At 34.5% G+C, this 18,416-nt stretch overlaps 1 protein-coding gene and 1 long non-coding RNA gene across 7 annotated transcripts in view; one reads left to right on the forward strand and one right to left on the reverse strand.

Moving 5' to 3' along the window:
• Positions 1-18,416, forward strand: part of AKAP9 (A-kinase anchoring protein 9) — a 105,180-nt gene that overhangs the window by 40,872 nt on the left and 45,892 nt on the right. For all 6 annotated transcript variants that reach the window (XM_069006797.1, XM_069006796.1, XM_069006798.1 and 3 more), the window contains 15 exons: positions 1,410-1,565; positions 2,484-2,681; positions 3,373-5,817; positions 7,396-7,609; positions 8,370-8,449; positions 10,068-10,203; positions 10,638-10,759; positions 11,274-11,379; positions 11,812-12,010; positions 12,543-12,639; positions 13,382-13,474; positions 14,834-15,205; positions 15,802-16,026; positions 17,605-17,745; positions 18,291-18,394. In XM_069006797.1, the coding sequence (XP_068862898.1) occupies positions 1,410-1,565; positions 2,484-2,681; positions 3,373-5,817; positions 7,396-7,609; positions 8,370-8,449; positions 10,068-10,203; positions 10,638-10,759; positions 11,274-11,379; positions 11,812-12,010; positions 12,543-12,639; positions 13,382-13,474; positions 14,834-15,205; positions 15,802-16,026; positions 17,605-17,745; positions 18,291-18,394 (4,688 nt within the window). The remainder of the gene's footprint in view (positions 1-1,409; positions 1,566-2,483; positions 2,682-3,372; positions 5,818-7,395; positions 7,610-8,369; positions 8,450-10,067; positions 10,204-10,637; positions 10,760-11,273; positions 11,380-11,811; positions 12,011-12,542; positions 12,640-13,381; positions 13,475-14,833; positions 15,206-15,801; positions 16,027-17,604; positions 17,746-18,290; positions 18,395-18,416) is intronic.
• The window catches only part of LOC138106343 (uncharacterized), a 43,667-nt gene that overhangs the window by 19,949 nt on the left and 5,302 nt on the right, over positions 1-18,416 (reverse strand). The gene's annotated exons all lie outside the window — the stretch shown is intronic.

The raw sequence follows: 18,416 nt of genomic DNA on the forward strand, positions 1-18,416 counted from the left end.
TTTTTCCTGAAAAAGTCGGGAGTGAAAATGTTTGCATTTTTTAAATGGCTATAATTATAATTTTTAAAATAAAATAAAAATATATTAAAACAAAATTGAGTGTTTTCGGGTTTGGGGCTGTGGTACAATAATATTTTAATAGTTGCAGTATATTTTTGTGTAATAGTGGTACAGTGCATAGTATCTCAGTTAAAAATGCATATGGTTTATTTTTCAGAAGAAACAAAAGAATTACAAAAGGGGAGTGGGGAAGATAGTTGTGTGCTTTAATTCTGCCTGTTTGTCAAGAACAGAGATTGAATTTAAAAAGTTGGAAATTATATAACATGGTGTGCTTTGGAACTGACATATTTACTTATTCAATTTCATTGAACAGTTGCAAATGCAAAGGTGTCGCACACTTAGGTTCCTGATCTGTTCCTAATTTTCCCTACTGTAACAAACATCTACTATTTCCATTAGGCCTGTGCTTTTAAAGTAGGAGTTGACTCCAGTGTTCTAAAAAGAACTTTATCAGGAAGCATTACCACGTTAACAGCGAAGAGATTCAGCACGTAACTGAGTGAAGGTTTTTTTGAGAACATTGTAAACAAAACAGTTACAGATGACCAATGGTTTAAGAAATTTGCAATATGTAGAGACAAGGCTTCTACTAGCCTTAAATGAGTTCAAATTGAAAAAGGGACTTTATACTGAGAAACATGTTTATATAAATGCACACAAAAATATTGCCAATTAATATTGTAGAATTTCTAACTGCTTGAGTGTAATCCTACAAAAAAAAAACAGTTGCAGAGAATTTTTTCGTACTCATAATTTCTTCATCCTTCCAAATGACAAGTGATTCATCTATTAAATATGCTATATCCATTTTGAAGATTGAATGGATTTTCTCATGTAATTATGAATGGTTTCCCTGGGTTCACAGTGTAGGATACTGCATGGTATCTATTACATGCTTTAGTATAATGAATGCTATTTGTTGCACTTCAAGTGAGAGATGATATAACTTGCATTTATTGTGGGAAAAGTGTGTGAACATGAGTAGTTGTACAAAATTGCTTAAACACTATTAGTAGATATTCTGACTTCCTTTATGGTGGTTTGTTTATGTGGCCACTTTTTATTTTAAAAGTAAGTTATATATTAAACTAATCAACCTTCTTAAAAGTTTAGATTTTTTGATTTGATAACTATTTATGGAGACATCATGTATTGTTCAATGAGGGGGAAAAACCCTGTTTCTGAAATTTTTACAAATAGTTTGTGAAAATACAAAAGCTCTACTAGTGAGACACCTTTTAAACAGAGAGGTTAGGGACGACTTATTCCTACTTAACTAAAATTAGCTAGTATTTTTTGTCTGTGGTTTTCATGTGCATTAATACTTTAAATTTTATCTTTTATAGCTGCAAGAATTTGAAGCTGCTATCAAGAAAAGAGATGACATTATCACTCAGCTCACTACTAACCTACAGCAGGCACGGAAAGAAAAGGATGAAACCATGAGGGAGTTCTTGGAGCTTACTGAGCAAAGTCAAAAACTGCAAATTCAGTTTCAGCATGTAAGTTACACAGCTACCAACATTTATTTGGGTTTGAAAATAGGTGTCACTTTGGAGGCTCCATAAATAGCTGCTTCCTGCAGGAAAAATTTTTACTCATTTTTTAAAATCAGTCTCACAGTATAGATCAGCAATCATTTTCCTGGTCCTACAGTTGTTATAGTACCTGTTTTACTGTAATAATTAACTATAAAATGGTAGATATTAGTCTGTTTTCTTTCCTACTATGTGGTAATAGCTTCTGATAAATATTGAATTATGGCAGCTATCCTGGGGAAAAACACTTGCATAATCTCAGAGCTTTGGGCAGATGTGTTCCCTTTGAAATCAAAACATCCAGCCATCAACTTCCATGGGCCACAGCTTCACGCTCCTTATATATTTTATTATATTTTTGGATAAAAGTGGCTGTTGTGGTGTTATTAAAAGGTAATTTAAATGACAGTGAAACTTCAGAGAAACATTTATTCTAAGAAGCATGGTGATTGAGGTGCCATAGCCACGCAGACTATACCTTGCAGTGTTGCAGTTGAATATTGTAGTATTTCATGCTGTTTGAGTACATTATATAGCTTATTTTGAGCTTCAAGTGGATTATATTCTGAAGCCTGAGATTTTATTATGAAAAATCTGATTATGGGCTCCATAGCTGCAACTAGTTAGTTTTACTACTTAGTGATGTATCTGAGATGCTACTGTCCTATGTTAGATCACCGTGAATATTTAATTAATATGAAATATCTTTTTATTGGGTGGCCATCCCAAATGAATAAGAATGTTTCAGTTCCTCCAAAAGAACTTAGAAATCTTTGGGCTTGTGATGTGGAAGAAGAAAGTAAAGATCACTATTTCTGTATGTATGCGAGCTGTTTCTGAAAAACCTGATTTATTTTAGGTTTTATTTCTTTAACATTCAAGTTGCAGGCAAGCGAAGCCCTAAGGAACAGCAGCCATAGTTGCACAGCTGCTGATTTATTGCAAGCCAAACAGCAGATACTTTCACATCAGCAACAGCTAGAAGAACAAGAATGTCTGCTTAAGAATTATCAAAAAAAGAATGAGGAGTTTGAAGAGCAGATTGTGCATCTTCAAGAGAAAATCACAACGTATGAAATGGTATGTTCCTTACTATAAAGTTCTTGTTTCCTGAACACTTTCCAGGATTTTGTAATTCCTTTGCAATAAAAAAGCCAAAGCACATATAATGAGTGTGCTGCATAGAATGCATACAAAGATTTTAAGGTTTTGACACTGCTTCTGTTAACTAACACATAATATGTATATAATTTAAATTCGGAAATTTTATTTCAGTGTTATGAATTATGTTTTAAAAAGTTGTAGAAATATTTAGAGCAAATTATGAAACTATACTGTATGTTAAAAACACCTTCAATAAATGACATTCTTTTCAACAAAACCCACTAAATTACCTGCTTGAACATTCTTCTCTGCATTAAGTAGAGAAGAATTAATTTTTTCCTTCATGTACTTTTTTTTATTATCCTTAATGGAAAACATTTTAAAACCACCTAAAAAAATTAAATGTTGTTAAAAGTGATAGAGACACAGGGGGTTGGAAAGAGTAGGGGAGGGGCATGATGACATGAGTGGGGTAGGGGTTCTCAGATATTCCAAGGGTGCAGGAAACCTCCAAATGAGGTCAACAAATAATTTGTATTTATGTTTTATAACTAACATAGCCTCTCTAGCCTTCTAAGAAAGACTAAATAGGTAAGTCTGGAAATGTTCTTACATGTTCAGATAATTAGCTAAAAATAAGAACATGGTTTTCCTCATATTTTTAAAGGATAAACAGAAAAAAGAGGGAGAAGATTTGAGTAAATTACAAGAAAAAGAAGTATTAGTTGAAGAGCTGGAAGCAAAACTTGGAGAAGAGGAAAAAAATTCATTTGAGCTTAAGCAAAAATTATCAGATGTCAGTAAATTACTTGAAGAATTGAAAGAAGAGATTTCACTAAGGAACCAGCAGATAAGTAATATGAAAGTTGAACTTACCACCTACAAACAAAAAGAAAGGCAATGTTCTGATGAAATAAAACAATTAATGGGAACTGTGGAAGAACTGCAGAAACGATGTTACAAAGACAGCCAGTCTGAAGCTGACATTGTGCAAAAAATGGAATTAGAAACACAAAGGAGACTGGCACAACTTCAGGCTGAATTAGATGAAATGCATGGCCAGCAGATTGTACAAATGAAGCAAGAATTAATTAAGCAACATACAGTGGAAATAGAACAGCGTCTTTTGCAACAAAAAGTAGAATTGGAGAAAACTTCGAGTCTGTGTTTTAATGAGAATGTTAATAAAGATCAAATTCATTTAATGAATATTAGAATTAATGAATTGAATGTGAAGTTGCAAGATGCTGATAAAGAAAGGGAAAAAATAAAGCAAGAGTTGTCACAACAGATGGAAATTATCGCGACAGAGAAATCTCTTCAACAAACTAGAATTGAAGATCTTCTTCAAGAACTGAATTTTTCAAGAGAGCAGGTTCAAAGAGCCAAGCAAACTATAGTGGATATGGAATGTAGATTAAATGAAGCTGAAAAATACCAGTTTGTGATTGAAGATTTAAAAACTCAGCTGGCTTCTGCCTCTGAGTTTAGGAAGGATTTGGAATTAAAACATGAGGCAGAAATCACGAATTACAAAATAAAACTTGAAATGCTAGAAAGGGAGAAGGATGCAGTTTTGGACAGGATGGCAGAATCGCAAGAAGCAGAATTAGAGAGACTGAGAACAAAACTTCTGTTTAGTCATGAAGAGGAACTTTCCAGGCTTAAAGAAGACTTAGAGAAAGAGCACATGGTGAACATGGAAAGCCTTAAACACAATTTGAATATGCACCATAAACAGCAGTTAGATGAAGTACAGAATGAAATGAGTCAAAAGATAGAAGCCATGCAATATGAAAAGGACAACTTAATCACAAAGCAAAATCAGTTGATACTAGAGATTACGAACCTGAAAGATTTACAGCAGTCTATTGTAAATTCTAAATCTGAAGAAATGACCCTTCAAATCCATGAACTGGAGAAGGAGATTGAAGTGCTTAGGCAAGAGGAAAAAGAGAAGGGTACCCTTGAACAAGAAATACAAGAGCTGCAGCTTAAAACTGAGTTGATGCAGGAACAAATGAGGGAGAGAGAAGATAACCTTCAAAAAAAATGTTCAGAACTAGAAACACAAAATAATGCTCTTAAGGGGGAAAACAAAACTCTGGAAGAGAAATTAAAAAGTATGTTGGTAAGCTCTGAAGGAAACATACTTTGTAACAGTAGTGTTAGCTCTAAGACAGAAATTTTGGACTTGCAAAAAAGAATAGAAAAGCTGATTACTGAAAACGAGCAACTTAAAAACCAAAACAGTATCCTCCAAGAGGATACTGAAAGGCAGAAGAGTACCTTTTCATTGACTGAGAAAAAACTTGAAGCTAGTTATAAAGAACTGCAGAAAGAATGTGCAAGTCTTCTGAAGGCAAAAATGGAGTTAGAAGAGAACAAGAAAGAGCAGGAAGCAGAATATAAAAGCAAACTCAAAGCTTTGAATGAAAAACTCTGCCACTTACAAAGCAATAGACCAGTTTTATTTAAAACTAAATCCTCTGATTTTGAAGGGAGTAAAGAAATAAAGGTGTCCACGGAAGACATATTTGAGGCTGGAGAAGTTGTTGAGAAAGATGCAATGGAACTTATGGAAAAGCTTCAGGTTACTCAGCGTGAGAAAGTGGAATTATCCCTAAGACTTTCTGATCTCTCTGAACAATTAAGGTCAAAGGATAGTGAAATCTGTCATTTAAATGAAGAAGTCAAATCTTTAAAAGATGAGAAAGAGCAAATTCTAGTAAAATGTAAAGAACTAGAAGTCACAATTAGTCATGCTCAGAGAACAAACAGTAGTAGTAATGACTCTAAGACAAAATGCTCTAAAGGAAAATCTCTAAAGACTGCTACTCCAGCATCTGAAAGTAGGAATAAATCCCCTGGTTCAAGGAGTAAAGATGATGAAGGAATAAATATAAGAGGTAATCTAGGTTCTAGGAAAGACTGCAGTCATGAGGTAACAAAAAGGAAGGCAGTCCAGCAAATGCTGAAACCAGAACAGCAGTTTCTTGTGGAACATTGGCATGGGACACCAGACAGGCTGACGGAGGAAACATCGTTAATAGCCATTACACAGAATGAAAATAACCTTCAGCAGCAAGTGGATGCCTTAAAATCAGAACAGGTATGTTACATAAAACAGTATGGAAAATACTTTAACTATTTGCAGGAGCTCACATTTGGAAATTTGCATCATATTCTTTCCAGCTGGCTGCTTTGAAGTATAGGTGTTTGTCAGTGTGACCAGTGGTTGAAAGGGGTTACACGAATGGCCAGAATTATAATCATAATCAATGTGTATGAGGATGCTTTTTGAATGGGAAGAATACTCTTCCCTTACATTTAATTAAATCAACAGCAACAAAAAAAATGTAAGAGGACTACCAGAGCACTTCATATTTTGATGCAGCATTTCACTTACTTAAGGGGAAAATTTATTTTGGACATAATTTTTTGTTCTGTGATAAGTTTTTTCAGTTCTCTACTCATTCAAACAATATAAAAAATAATGAAACGTCATCAGTCACGTTTGACCAAACTTTTGAAATATCAGACTTGTGAAATACTAATATTACGTTACCAATTTTTTTGTGCTTGCGTGGTTATCACTTGATAAGAAATTTATCTGGATGTGGTAATGAGAACACATATTGTGTGATTCTAACTATTCTCTTAAGTTTTGCTGGAGCAATTTTGGTTGTATTTCTTGGTATTGGAAATTAATTATAGGTAATATGGAAAGGATTGTTATTTGTCCATATAAATAGATAAGTACTGAGGTACTAGTATTTAATTAGGTGGTGGAATCATAAATCTGTATATAAATTTAAATTTATATACACTGGTGAAGTTCAATAACATGCTGCAAGATGTATGCAACTAAGTATTCTGTACAAATAGATGTTAAGCAGACTTCTACTTTATTAGATTTTTTTTTTCCATGTTATAAAAGTCCACCTAACAGGGAATTAATACCACCAACTGCCTAATACTGTGTTGTAGTTCATTCATTTCCTAAGAAAAAAAATCACAAGCAAAGCCACATTGGAAACAGTTGTGAGATTATAAAAAAGAGCTTTAGCTGTGTGGAGGTTTGCTTTAGGCTTTTTTGTTTGGTTGGTTGATCGGTTGGTTTGTTTTTTATAAGGCTGTGATAAGGCTCCTACAATTTCCTGCCATACAACTAAAAATCATTGCGATCCAGAGCTGTCTAAAAACCTTTTCAAACTTCAGCTCTAAGCAGCTCCCTGTTGGCATATCCCAAACATCTTTTTTCTTTAGCAATAACATCCCCAAAGTGCAGACTAGAACTACAAGCCTTGGAAATCAAGGTTTTTAAGGTCTGCTAATAATACAATCTTTTCTCTGTGTTTGGAGTACACTTTCTTAACTACTCCATTAGTAGTGATACTGCTCTTGCTTCACTGGGTTAAAATTCATTGGGATTTTATTGCTGCAAAATAGAAATGGAAGCGTTTTGAGTTTTGTTGATTTTTAATTTGATTTTTATTTTAAGTTGAAGAAGTGTCTTACTATTTTGTTAAAACTGAATTTTCCAAATTACGTATATTTAAATTTACCTTATGCGTACCATATATGCAGAATTCCATTCAACACATTATTAATCTCAGAAGTTTCCAAAGATGAGTCTTTCTATATTCTTGTTTCTCATTCTTTTTAACTTGTGTCTTTTTATTCAAAGACTGACTTGCAACTACAAATGGAAGCACAGCGGATTTGCCTATCCCTGGTTTATTCAGCTCATGTAGACCAGGTTCGTGAGTCTTTGGAAGCAGAAAAAGAGAGTGCACTTTGCAGTCTTAAAGAGGAACTTGTTCATAGTCATCTACAAGAGATGAATGATCTTAAAAGAATGCATCAGGTGGAGCTCCAGACCCTGAAATTTCAACAAGCAGGTAACTTGACCAATATGATGAGAATGAAGCTCTATACGAAAAACAGTGTCTTAAAAAACCCCGACCAAACAAGCACAAGAGTTTATGCATCTAGCTGTCCAATAAATTGTTTTTAAATAACATTTTGAAATGGTTTTTTAACAAATTGTTTAGCCAGTACATGTAGTCTGTTACTGAGGTAACTTGAAAAAAAAGTGTATTAAAAAATAAGGAATAAAAAGTATTACAACTCATTGATACCTGTTAGTATTAGCTCAATTAATTGTAAATCTATATAATAGATTCACCTATAAGGTGAAATAAGCAAATGCATCAGCAAGTATTTTTGGACTTGTTCTTTTTTCTTTGAATTGCTGCATTGACTCCCTGCATACTTTAGGTAAACTTTGGTACTACTTTTTGCCTCAGTGAGTTTTTATGTTATCATGATGGTTTTCTATCCCAGCTGTTTCTGTTATCCCATGTTTTGCCCTTGTTTAACTTGTTTGCATACAAACTCTCCCTCCAGTATGTTTCTGTACACTTTTATCCTTCTGGAGGTCACTAAAACACAAAGCCATTTCTTATGTCTTGCTCCTCTAGAACATGCAGCTCAACTGTAATAATTGAAACTGTCCATGTGTTGGAACAATAAAGAGGGGAACAAAAAAACATGCCCTTCTTCAAGCTGAAGAGGCAGCTTCACTGAGGCAGGAAATTAGGCCTTTGAAAAGTTGTGTATCTGGAGTTTAAAAATAATGTGAATAATTTGTATTCATAGATGATGAAGGGAAATCTACACAAAGACTTATAGAAAAACTGAATGAAGCTGTAACTGAGGAATGTTCCAGGCTGGCTCAGGTAAGACTTAACAAAAAGCCTTTTTTAAAATGAGAATTTGGAAGACAAATGATGGTTACTGTGAGTCATATTTTTCCACATTGTTTTTGCAGGTTTCCTTTGCAACTTTTTTCTTTGCATTGATCTCAAAATAGAGACTGCTAAACCTAGGCTTCCAAAATAGCATTGCAAAAGATTTTGTATTTTTTTTCCTAAATTGGTTTATGTCCTTGTCCAGACAAGTCTTTTGTCTAACCATAGTCTTAAGCTTCTAGCTAATGTTGATCTCATCTCTACTAGTTTGGAAGTACTTTTTTCCTTTCTCTTTGTCTCTGGATATATGTTTTTGATTCAAGAGTCTGATGTCGCACACATATTGAGGCACAGGACATCAACTCTCATATCTGTAATAAGATAGTAATTTCTTTCTTAGCTGCAGCTTACCTTTTAAAGACTTAAGTGTCAAACAATCTAAATATTAATGTCTGTATTGTTTTTAGTAAATAAACATTTTAGTCAAAAATTGAAGCTTATATTTAGTCTTTATTCTAATATTAGCCACCCATAATAATAATTTGCCATATCTTTTTTTGTAGAGTAGTAGTAATTGGTGGCTCTTACAGGTAATTTTTGACCATCAATTGAGTTACTTATTAGACTTATTTCTAGATAAATTAAGCTGCTTTTTTCACTCATTATCAGCCATGGTTTTCAAGTCTAAAATACTTCTATTAAGGGTTTGTGGTTTGTGGGGGTTTTTTTCCTTCTTCGCTGGACTTCTTTCAACACCTTTTTGGGAAAGTGAATTAGCAGAACTTTTAAACTTGAGATCCAGCATAGGAGAGATTAAGCAGGACTCCATGATAGCTCACAGAAAGTAGCAGCTGAATGAGAGTCCTTGGCATGAGTTACTTCACAGTGTGAAAAATGCTGCCTATTTGTATGATTCTTTGTTGAGCTGTCGGAGGAATTATGGTTTTACTTTATAAGTTGAATTTGGTTTTTGTTGAGTACAAAATCTTTAAATAAAGAATCCTACTGTGCTTTGGGCAAGCAGTTTCGAGTATCATTTATCTTCAGACATCACATGGATAAATCTTCTGTTTGCCTGCCCATTGTGAATATGGCAGTGTTCTGCTGGCCACATGGCACCAACAAATGTAGGGTATTCTGTTCATTACTTGCTTTTTTGTGCCATACCCTTTTATCTGATTTGTTCAGCACTTAAAGAACTAGATGAGATGTAATCCCTAAAGAGATAAAAATTTCTGCTGTAGGGAATTCCTCTTCCAAGTAAAATTGCAGCTTATGAGAATGAGACACTTACAATGTAAATTTGCTTTCCATATTGGTAAAGGAGGCCTTTCTCTGCAAGATTTTAATACTTGGCAATTCCAAATTAAATAATGATTTGAAAACATATGCATTTATGCTTTAGCTGAAAAGTCTTTTCGTATCTGTTTATCAGGAGTTTTAAAGATTGTCTAGGTTCTTATGATTCAACAGAACATTTATGCATAATTTTCACAGAAGTTAATGCTCACAAAATACTGCTTTCCTATTTTTCTTGCTTTCTGTGTGAATTGTGATTGATAATAAGAAATTGTTTACTTTTTGCTTTGTTTCATTTGTTATACAGGTTTTGTGTGGCAGTCAAAATGAACATTCTTCAGCTGCTGTAGATGCTGCTGATAGGGAACAGGAAATTTTCTGTAAATCTGCTGGGAAAGAAAAACTGAGTGAAGAATTACCAGTATACAGAGGTCAAGCTCAAGGTAATGACTTTGTACTATCATGCTGGTTAAAAGTACTTATTTAAAGTATTTCAGACTGGCAATTTTTCCATTACTTTTTCAGGTACTAATTCATGTGCTTAAATAGATGTTTTAGAGATTAACTCATTATTCTGACCCCCTTTATTTTTATAATGGATATTTTCTTTTATGCTGTTTTCATTTTAGTGCATATTGGTGGAAAAACTGTTTGTTTGGGGTTTTTCTGTTCCTCTTCCTCCTTTCGTAGAAGAAGCTAGCAGCTCTACCAAAAAATGCATATGTATCAATACATGTAAAAATGCATTCAAAATCTGGAAGGGCATCACTTGTTTCAGTATTTCGTCATGTTTATTGGACAATTCTTCAGGGGAGAACTTGTGAACAAATCACTTGCATTAACATTTATGGTAAAATGTTTGTTTTCTTTTTTAAAGTCCCTGGTTCTTTGTGTAATTTAACTGTGCAAGAACGTATGGATACACTTCTATGCAAGATAATGGAAGAATACAGCAGGCTGAAAGCACTTCAAGCACAGCTGGGAGTAGAGTCTAAACAGGTAAACTTTTATAGCATAGAGTATAGGAGCATTTGAATTTCCTCTGTCACATGAATTCCTTCTGCATGAGTGAGGAAGTGTTTGAAAGTGTGTTTGTGTATCCTGGTTGAGTGTCAGAGCAAGGGAATGATTTGAGAAAATGGAGAAAGCTGCTGTCCATGTCACAGAATTGTGGACTGGTTGAGGTTAGGAGACAGCTCTGCAGTTCATCTGGTCCAGCCCCTCGCCCAAAGCAGTGTCAGCTAGAAAAGGTTGCCAAGAACTGTGTCCAGCTGAATTCTGATACTTTGCAAACCGGGTGGGCAACTTTGTCTTCTTCAGGTTATGTATGCCCAGGTCTTCCAACCTCTCCTTGTACAACAAATGCTCCAAGCCTCCCATCTCCTTTGTAACTCTCTGCTGAACTCATGCCAGTATGTCCATTTCTCTTTCATACTGGGAGTGCAGCACTGGATATATTTGTACTACTACTAGACAAATTGTTGTTAATTGCATTTACTTTATTATTATTTAGGTCAAAGAACCATGGCTATCTTCTTCAGAAAGGAGGAAAGAAGAGGAGTCTATCCATCTGGAAATAGGAGAGGAAAGTCTGCAGACTCCTTCACAGAGTCTAATGGGTAAAAAAATGTTTATGCTGTTTTTAATGTATGTATATTCAGAAAGAAAGACAAGGCAATGACTTCTAATTTTAAGTGATTTATATCTTACTACAGATTGAACATAAGAGATTTTTTCAGATTTTGCAGTACAATACTAGGATTTTCTTAATTCTGTAAAATATTTCAGAATTATATTCTGTGATACATTTTTGGTTTAGTATTTTTTAGTTTTCCACAATAAAAATTTGTTACTGATATCAGATATTATTTTGCAAAATGGAAGATTAGGTTATCATTCTTTGTTATGGAAAAGTAGTTGATAGGATGTCAGAATTGTTTTTTAACTACATTAATTATTCAGTCCATCACTGCTAAATATTTGTGAAGAAGTTAATGTAGTTTCTTTCTTTCTTTTTTTCTCACCCCCTGCTTCAAATAACCTATATATAGATCCTGCAATCCAAGAATACTGTTTGAAGGAGATAGAGAACCTTAAAAAACAACTTGAGGAACAGCATGCTCAAGAACTGGAACTCCTCCGGTCCTATTTTCAACAGCAGCTGAAAGAAAGTCAAGAGAGGCACACTGCAGAGATTGTCCATCTGCAGGATAAGCTTCAGATTGCTGGGGTATCCCCTGACCACACAAGGTATTAACCAGTTTTACAATGGTTATAACTTTGTGCTTGTTCAAGAAGTGTTTCGAATAACCATTTGTGTAAGGCTACGTGTTTTACTTCAGAATTTGAGAAATTCTTTATAACCATATTGCTCTTCTGTAGTTTTGTTCCTTCAAGAGTTGTTAGGAGTCTCATAAAGAAATGACATAAACATTGCAAATTAAGTAGTGCAGCACTTATAATTAATAGAGGAAGATTTGTTAAGTGGAATAATATATAAAAGTAATTTCATGTGTATGAGCTTTATAGCAGCAATTTCAAAACTTCAACTCAGTAGACCACATTTAATCCTGTCCAGGCACTATCCTTTACATCTAAAGGCATCTTGAGTAGCTGTAGTTGCCTGAAATCAATTATTTTCTAGAATGATAGATAGTAATAAAGTTTGTGGTGAAATTTAGGTCCACGTAACACATTCTGCTTTTCATCAAGTCATGGGCAATGAAATGCTGATTTTTTTTTTAATTATTATTTCTTCTCTCTGCTTTTTGTACCTTTTTAGTGTATCCACGGATTCAGAAAGAAAGTTAAAAGAAGTCTTCAGGAAAGTAAAGTGCACAGAAAATCTTCATCAGAAAAGAACAGATAAAGCATTAGAGGTATGGTATTAACTCTGTTGACAGATAATATATATAAGCCATATATGTAAGACATAATTTAGATGCTTTGGGTTCTAAGATGAAGTTGAGAAAAATATCTGGGAATTATGATGAATAAAACTTGCTTTATTGATGCTGGGTTTAAATTTATTTTGTTTATTTCATCTCTGAAATAAGACATTTCAGTTGGCTGCCTCTTACTAAAGTGGAAGAGAATTAGTGTTCAAATTCTGGGATTTCTTCAGGAATCTTTAAAATATTGTGACTTTTATTTAAAACAAGTTATGAAAGGAGCAATTTAAGTGAAATCCCAATACTTTTGTAGTACACACTGAACAGTTTAGCAGAAATTTTGAAAAAGTAATCCCAAAGATTTTAAGAGACCAAGTGCAAATGGGAAAGACCGCATGCATTCCTCCCCTAGGGGTGCTGGAAACTTGGCTCAAAAATTCTGCGTTTTCCAAAATAGTAATGTTGTTTAGTACAGTGATTCTGTGCTTCCTGACCTGTTTTCACTGCATTTGACATCTCAAATAGTGCTGGAAGAAGAGTTGTTGTAAACTCAACTTCTAAGATTCATTTTGAAGCAAAGACAAGACAAAGTCTTTTGCCCAGTTCTTCTGTGTTGTGGTACAAAATTATGTGATTTGTATGAGGAAAAAATCTCTTTCCAGATTGAAACTTGAAACTAATGAAATAAAATCACAAATACATTATCTGAGATTTCATGTTTTTCTTACAGCTTGGTAGGGAGATTGAAATTCAGAATGATCTGGATGTTGTTCAATTACTACAGAAGCAGTATCAAGAAAGGTTAGAAGAAGAAGTAGCAAAGGTATTACTTTTATTTCGTTACTTTAAAATATGTTTAAAAAAATCTATCATTTTAATTTGCCCTTTTCAACCATTTAGACAGTTGTTGTAGCATGTGCTAACTTTTGTATGATTTATTTACAAGGAATTGTTTCATCTGGCTTCTGAATGGGAAAGTCTTGAAAAATTCTGAAACATTTTGAGGTTTTTTAGCGATCCATCCTATTCCTAACTCACAATTTCTATTCATGTGGGTTGTAGTGATGGTGCTTAAAACTTCAAAGGAAATAGACAACATACTACCATATTCTGCTCTAGAATTTATTTTAAAAATTCACAGACTTAGAGTGTATTTCTTGCTACCATAGGCTTAACAGCAGGTCAGTTGGAAAGACTTTGCACTTAACAGTTTAATACTATTTTCTGATCATATTTTATTGTGCATTTTAATATGTTGTATAAAATGCATAGTTTTTCTTTGGATCTGGTAACTCCAAAACAGGAAAAGTAAAATTAAGATTTTATAGATAGAGTATATTTATTTGTTTGTGGATTTATTTACTTTTTGATTTGCAAAAAAGTTTCCACTTCTTTGCAGAAAAAAAAATATTCTCTTGTCTGCTGCCAAGAAAACCCTTCTTTATGAGGAAACAAATGTTGCATTTGGTTAAGATTGGTTTAAGTTCAAAAGACAAACTCCCATTTTCTGGAAAGGAAGAGTTTGGTGTTTTCAGGTGTAACACTTCTGTATTTATTATACTATTTCACACTTTTTGTAGCTTATGCTGTAAATGACTGTATTCTAAATCTAGAATAGAGTTGCTCACATGATTGGAGAAGGAGTTTATTTGTATTAGAGATACTTAGCAACAAAAAAGTTATCAGCCTGTTGTAACTGCAACTGCAGCTAGTTAGTGCCAATAATTTCTTTCTGGTCAAGTAAAATTCCATGTGCATCAAGCACATGGCACTGCTTTCTTTACACAGCCCAAAATTCCATGTCAGTCGAACTTTTACGTAGGATGCTTGGCTAGACAGAGAAAGCTTAGCACAGCTGCTCATAACTCAGTGTGCCAGCGCTTTTTGAAATCATCTAATAGGATCTTTTTTTAAATGAACGTGATAATTCCATGCTAAATAATCTATTGTAACTGAAAACAGCATCGTAGCTTGTTAAACTACCTTAAATACAGAATATCTGTATTTTAAGATGTGACCATTTTCAAGATTGACAAGATATCTTTGTTCTTTTATCTTTCTGTTTTTCTCTGGGAACTTTTGGTATTTACATTTATATTGTTGATTGTCATCTATGAGATTTCTTCAGTAACAGGAGATGCTGTGAAGCATAAACTCATACGGACTTCTCTTATTTATTCAGGTTATTGTGTCAATGAGTGTAGCATTTGCCAAACAGACTGAATTGTCAGGAATTGCTAGAAAGAAGGTAGAAGAAGCACCAACCCAGGTTGTACATCAACAGGGAATACATTTTGAAATTAAGAATCAACACAGTGAAGAAGAGGTTGACAGCCTTCTTAGAAAAGCAACAGGAAAAAGCAGTAAGCATGAAGAAGAATTGAAATCACTTTGCAAGGAACTCAGTGAAGAGACTGGAGAGATCAACTCACTTGGAGAACAGCTTCATTCTAACAGCAGCCCTGATTGTATATTGGGACAGACCACACATACATCAGTGAGTTCTGAAGAACTTTTTTCCCATAGCAAAGGTCTTACAGCAGAAGGAACACCGGTAAGTGTTAAAAAACCAGCAAAGAAAAAATTAGGATGAAAATTCCATTTAAATATTTCCTTTTCCCTTCCAAAGGGTTGACATCTTCAGACCTAAATTATCTACCCTTCTTTCCTGTGTGCTATGCCTGTGGAAGGGCATATGACACCAACTGTATTGCAGACAATAAATTATTTAAAGTCTTTTTGTAAGCTAGGTTATATTTTAGTGTTTATACAAAGAACAGATTAAAAATAGTGCTTAAACAATTTGAGTCACTTGTGATAAAGGATATCAGCTGAACACAAAAATTACTAAAGTGATGTAGAGCATATAGTTAGCATTTCATAAACATGGGGTGGGGCCTAGCTGGAATAAATAAGGCAAAAGAGAGTCATAAAAAGCATAGAAGTCAATACTGTTGAGAGTTACTAGAAAAAAATTGTCTTTTTAAATGAAGAATAATCCTAAGCCTGGACCTTCCAAAGAAGCAGGCAACACGATAATGCTTTCATGACAGATACTTTAATTTATGAAAGCATTTTTTAAAATGTATGTAAGTATTTCCTAGAAACAGTTGTTGAACATAAAATGCTAAAATTGTTGCACTGTTTCAGCGCTCTGGTGAGATGGCGGCCGCAGACACAGAAATGTCCAGTCAGCTGCTGTTGTACGAGGAGCGTTTGGAGGACATGCGGCAGGAGCTCGTGCGCCAGTACCAGGAACATCAGCAGGCAACTGAGCTACTGAGACAGGGGCACATGCAGCAAATGGAGCGTCAGAAAGAAAATCAGGATCAGCTCTTAGCAGAGCTGGAGAGTCTTAAAGTGCAATTAGCTGAGGTAATACAGAATTCAACCAGTGAGTTAATATTGGTTAGCAAAGGGACCTCACCAGGCAGATTTATATATTTATGCATTTATATCTATTTAGAGAGAGAGAGACATGCACATATTTACTCTGTGCATGCCTACACACTCGCGCACACACACATATCTGTTTGTACATGCAAACACATATATGCATATATTTATAGAAGACATATTTCTTTAATCAAAGCTCAGACAGTGATGGATCGATTTGGACTTCTGTAAATGTGGACCAAATCTGCAGTGCTGCACAGCAGCCAGAAGAGAGTGAGTGCGTCTGCACTGTTAATCGTGCTGTCTCACAGATACGTGGCCCTGTGCAGGATGCAGGCTAGCAGCCATTTACCTCAATAAAGCCACCAGCCATGGCTAGAAATACTATAAAATTCTTTGTTTTTCACCATTCGGACATGAACAGTATCAGTGGCTTCCTGCAACAATGTGGTTTGGCATTTTGGGTGTTTTTTCTCCAGTTCCAGGAGATTAGTCCTTACCAACTTTCAGAATGAAACAAAATCTGTGGAGTTTGTTGGGAAACATCCATGTTTCTTTGCCTTTTCAAACTTAACTTGCTGTCACTCTGTATCTATTCAAAGCCTGCAGTAGATGTGCTAATGAAACTCATTAGTGTATCTTAATTAATAATACTTCAAAAATAATGTCATTTATAGACATATCTTTCAAGGATTCCTTCCACTAAAAGACAAAGTAAACAGAATTCAGAAGAATATGTCTTGCTCTAATTTAATTTCAACCATGTAGCATTATCGAAATGCTCATGAAGGTAGTAATCAGTGAATTCTAAAATTCTTTGCCTTCACTGTGGTGTGGAGCTTCAGACCTTTTCCAAACCTGGTTCTGCTCTGTTTAAGTTTGGGCTTGAGGAACTCTGGAATCTAGAAAGCCAGTCACTTGTACCTTAGGAATCCTTTGCAGCAACATCAGGTGTCTCTCCTAGCAGCTTTAAAGGTGTAACAGAATCATTTATCCTGAAAATCTTTCCTTTTGATATATGCATACTTTCTCCTCTTACTTTTTTTTTTTTCAGTTTGTAACTGCATCTTTGTCAGGGTTGCAAATTCCTGAAACTGATAAAAATCATTAAGTAGAACTTAGGCTGCTGGGATTTTTCCAGTTTTTAATGCCAAGTATGTATATTCATAAGAACTACGTAGGAATGTATGCATTGTGTTTAAGCCATGAACACTTCTAGCTCTTCTAAAAGAGAATGTGTGTGGACTTTTTGTAAAAGTAAGTTATTTTCATCTTTTTTCTTGTGCAAAACATGTTATAGCATGTAATATTCAGAAATTCCCTCCATCTTGCATTGTGACCATTGTGTTTGCTAAAGAGCATAAAAATGGTATGAAAATCTTAAGGGAGGTTTAAGTATTTTTTCACTGTAGTCCATTCTAGTAAGTTTTTGTAATGATTTAAGGAGATGGACTGAAATTTCATTGTTTAAGGTCTGTAACGAATTAGAAGTGACAGGATTTCCTTTACCCAGAAGCTTAAAAAACTGTGTGAGCCTCTGTAACACTTCTTTCTCAGCGTGTCTCAATGGAGAATGACAGCCTCGTTGCAGAGAGAGAGAGGATGCTTTTAGAAGAACTGGAATCATTGAAACAACATTCCGTACCCGGAAGAGAGAGGCTGTTTTGTGAGTTACAAAACAACAGCACACAGACAGAGGTAAATATGGACTTTGACTTTCCGGGCAGCCATGGCATGTAAAACCAGCAGAAGTTTCCTTTTCACTGTTACTCTTTCTATGTAATATATTTTTCTAAGAGATGTTGGGTATTGCTGGAACAGAGCAGCTTTAAGAGTCAAGAGGTGATAGTGGCAAACATAGCCTTTTTACTTAAGGTAACAGAAGCTAGTTGAACAGCTTGAAGGTGGGGATTATTACTACAGCTGTTTCCTTAGGTAAACTCACTTTTTCATGTTGCTATAGCAACACAAACAGAAAATACAACAACTGTTTAATCAGTGTAACAAAGTTCTTTCTAATTGGCCCTGCCTTGGATTTCCTGGTTTGGTCTTGTTAATATTTTTTTCCACACAGTAAGAGTATTACTTGATTTGTAATTTGGTGCAGAAGTATTAAAAAGAAATGACAACTAATTTAGGTTTTAAATTTCATATTCTACTGTATATAAGAAGAATATGTTGATTCTGACATGACAGGATTCTTGTCCTTTTTGTTTTCTCTCCCTCTGCCAAAACTTACTCAGAATGAAAATGAAAACCAAAATGACATGAGAGAGCGGATCTTTGAGCATGAAGATGGGGGAAGAAAGCCTGATGAAACACCTTCAGCTCTTCTTTCTAAAGAAAGGTGCTTAGAACTGTTAAGAAAA

This window comes from Aphelocoma coerulescens, chromosome 2, assembly GCF_041296385.1.
Source record: "Aphelocoma coerulescens isolate FSJ_1873_10779 chromosome 2, UR_Acoe_1.0, whole genome shotgun sequence".
NCBI classification, from domain to species: Eukaryota; Metazoa; Chordata; class Aves; order Passeriformes; family Corvidae; genus Aphelocoma; species Aphelocoma coerulescens.